General features: G+C 64.2%; 1 protein-coding gene across 1 annotated transcript in view; it reads right to left on the bottom strand.

The window, feature by feature from the left end:
• LOC113204981 (zinc finger protein 232-like) overlaps positions 1-2,273 on the bottom strand; it is a 3,952-nt gene extending 1,679 nt beyond the window's left edge. Inside the window, exons 1-5 of the mRNA XM_052276119.1 lie at positions 1,397-2,273; positions 977-1,278; positions 652-877; positions 408-569; positions 162-330 (exon numbers count right to left, since the gene is read on the bottom strand). Of these exons, the coding sequence (XP_052132079.1) occupies positions 162-330; positions 408-569; positions 652-877; positions 977-1,278; positions 1,397-2,062 (1,525 nt within the window). The 5' untranslated portion in view covers positions 2,063-2,273. The remainder of the gene's footprint in view (positions 1-161; positions 331-407; positions 570-651; positions 878-976; positions 1,279-1,396) is intronic.
• Between the last annotated feature and the right edge of the window lie 6 nt (positions 2,274-2,279).

Below are 2,279 nucleotides of genomic sequence, written 5' to 3'. Positions count from 1 at the left end.
AAAAATAATCTACTAATTGGTTTCATGAGGCATTTAAAAGTACCACACGACTAAAAAAACGCCGCAGGATTTCGCACATGGCAGTTATCGCCACAAAAAAAGAGTTGAAAGAGTTGAAAACAAAACAAAGCGAAGAGAAAGAAAAGAAAACTGTTTCATACCTGAGCTCGTTGACCCCTCGCTGTCCCCTGTCGACCCGGCTCTTCTGGTGTGCGCGTGGGCGCTGGCGTGCGCGTGGTCCTTCCCGCTGTGGTTCTTGACGTGCTTCCGGAGCGAGGAGGGGTCCGTGTACCGCTTGGAGCAGCCGGGTACCTGGCACGCGTATGGTTTCTGTGGACATGGAGAGAATGACTTTTGATGCTTTCCATTACAGGCACGCCTTCCAGGAGGCAGGCGTCGGCACTCACCGTGTCGAAGTGGGTGCGCTGGTGCTTGGCGCGGTCCGAGGAGTTGCTGAACGCCTTGTTGCAGCCGGCGAACTGGCAGCAGTACGGCCGCTCGCCGGTGTGGGACCTCTGGTGAATCTTGAGGTTCTCGAGGCGAGAGAACGCCTTCGGGCAGCCTGGGAACTACAAAGAAGGGGGAAAAGGTAAGTGTCAGAGCCCGGAGTTGGTGGCGCTACACAAACCGGCGAGGGACCCGCACACTCACCGGGCACTTGTTGGGCTTCTCGCCGGAGTGGACGCGCATGTGGATGAGCAGCTTGTAGCGCGCGTTGAAGGGGCGCGCGCCCCGCGGGCAGCACTGCCACAGGCAGGAGAAGTCCTCGCCGCGCCGCGGCTCCACGTGCACCTTCTCGATGTGGCGGACGAGCGGCGCGCGCCCGGGGAACTGCAGGCCGCACTCGGCCCAGCGGCACTCCGAGACCACCTCCTCCCTGCAACAAGCGGCCCGAGCCGGGACACCGCGGGTTATAGTCCGGGCGCTCCTTGGGGGGGACGGTGACCCCGGCCAAGTACCACCCTTACAGACTCACCTCGGGTCGTCCTCGTCGCTGACGTCCTCGTTGCTGTTGCCGCTGCTGCTGAGCCGCTGGCGGTGTGCTTGCGGGAACGGATCGTCCCCGGAGTGGACGTTGCTGGCCAGGAACACGTCGTCGTCCTCGTCGTCCTCGTCATCGTCCACATCGTCGTGGGCAACGTTTATGTCGTGCAGGCCCTGGAGGTCCTCGCTATGCGGACGTTGGCGGGTCACCACTTGGTTAAAGGACGCGGACGTCGAGAACACCTCTCCACCAAAGGAGGCAGGACGCTGTCGGAGCAGGTGCCCGAAGTTGCCCTAGGACACGTCGTGTTCAAGTCATTAGCCAAAACGGAAAATGATACTTGTCTTGCCAAAGAGTTTTTTTAGCGAGGTCGGGGCACACGGGCATTCCTCTTTCCACCTTTCCACTCACCTGGTGCTGACCCCGCAGGTCAGGGCGGTACGAGATGGCTGTGTTGGACGGCCTGATGTGGTCCCCGATGACGTCCCCACGAGAGGGCACGCCCAGGGCGCCGAGCCCCACGCCGCTGCACGTCACTCCGGAAACCATGTCCACGACGTTGGCCCCGGTGTGCAGCAGGATGCTCTGGGGCTGCTGCTCGGGGGTTGGCGTTGGGGGTGGCGCGGTGGCGGCGGCGGCGAAACGCCGGGAGCCGGGGATCATGTGCGGCAGCCCGCCCGGCAGGATATCCGGCTTCATGTCGACGCACTCGTCCACTCCGTTGTCCTCCACCACCGGTGATGACGCAAAGTCGGCGTCCGCGTCTTGCCTCCAGTACTGGAACGCGTCCACAAACAGGCTCTTGGTGTCCAGCTGGGAGTCCAGTTGGGTCTCCAACGGCGTGCCCAGCTCCAGCAGCGGGGTGTCCATGGCGTCCATGGCATCCAGGCGGTCCCCGGTGTTGAGTCCCGGACCGGCGTCGAGGGACAGGTTGCCGCTCCGCAGGTACATGACCTGGAAGTTGCCGTTCTCGGCCACGGAGAGGAGCTCGGGGCCGGGCGCGGGCACGAGGCTCAGGCAGCCGACGGTGCCGTGCTGGTAGGGCGAGGGCGCAAAGTGTCGGGAGTCCAGCAGCATGGCGTCGGCGAGGGGGCCGGGGTCGGCAGGCGCGCGTCACACGAAGGGGATGCAGCACCGGAGCACACCGCGGACCGCCGAGACGAGCAGGCCGAACAGGACGGAGCACAGGCAGCCACAGCACATGGCCCCGGGGTGCGCACGGGACGACACGCAGAGCACTACTCACGGTGCCGGCCGGGGCGCGGGGGCAGCCAGCGCCTCGCGACAACCCCCC

This window comes from Frankliniella occidentalis, unplaced genomic scaffold (assembly GCF_000697945.3).
Source record: "Frankliniella occidentalis isolate FOCC.00 unplaced genomic scaffold, Focc_3.1 Scaffold1730, whole genome shotgun sequence".
Lineage (NCBI taxonomy): Eukaryota > Metazoa > Arthropoda > Insecta > Thysanoptera > Thripidae > Frankliniella > Frankliniella occidentalis.
The sequence above is the reverse complement of the archived record's forward strand: the minus strand, read 5'-3'. Positions and strand labels throughout refer to the sequence as shown.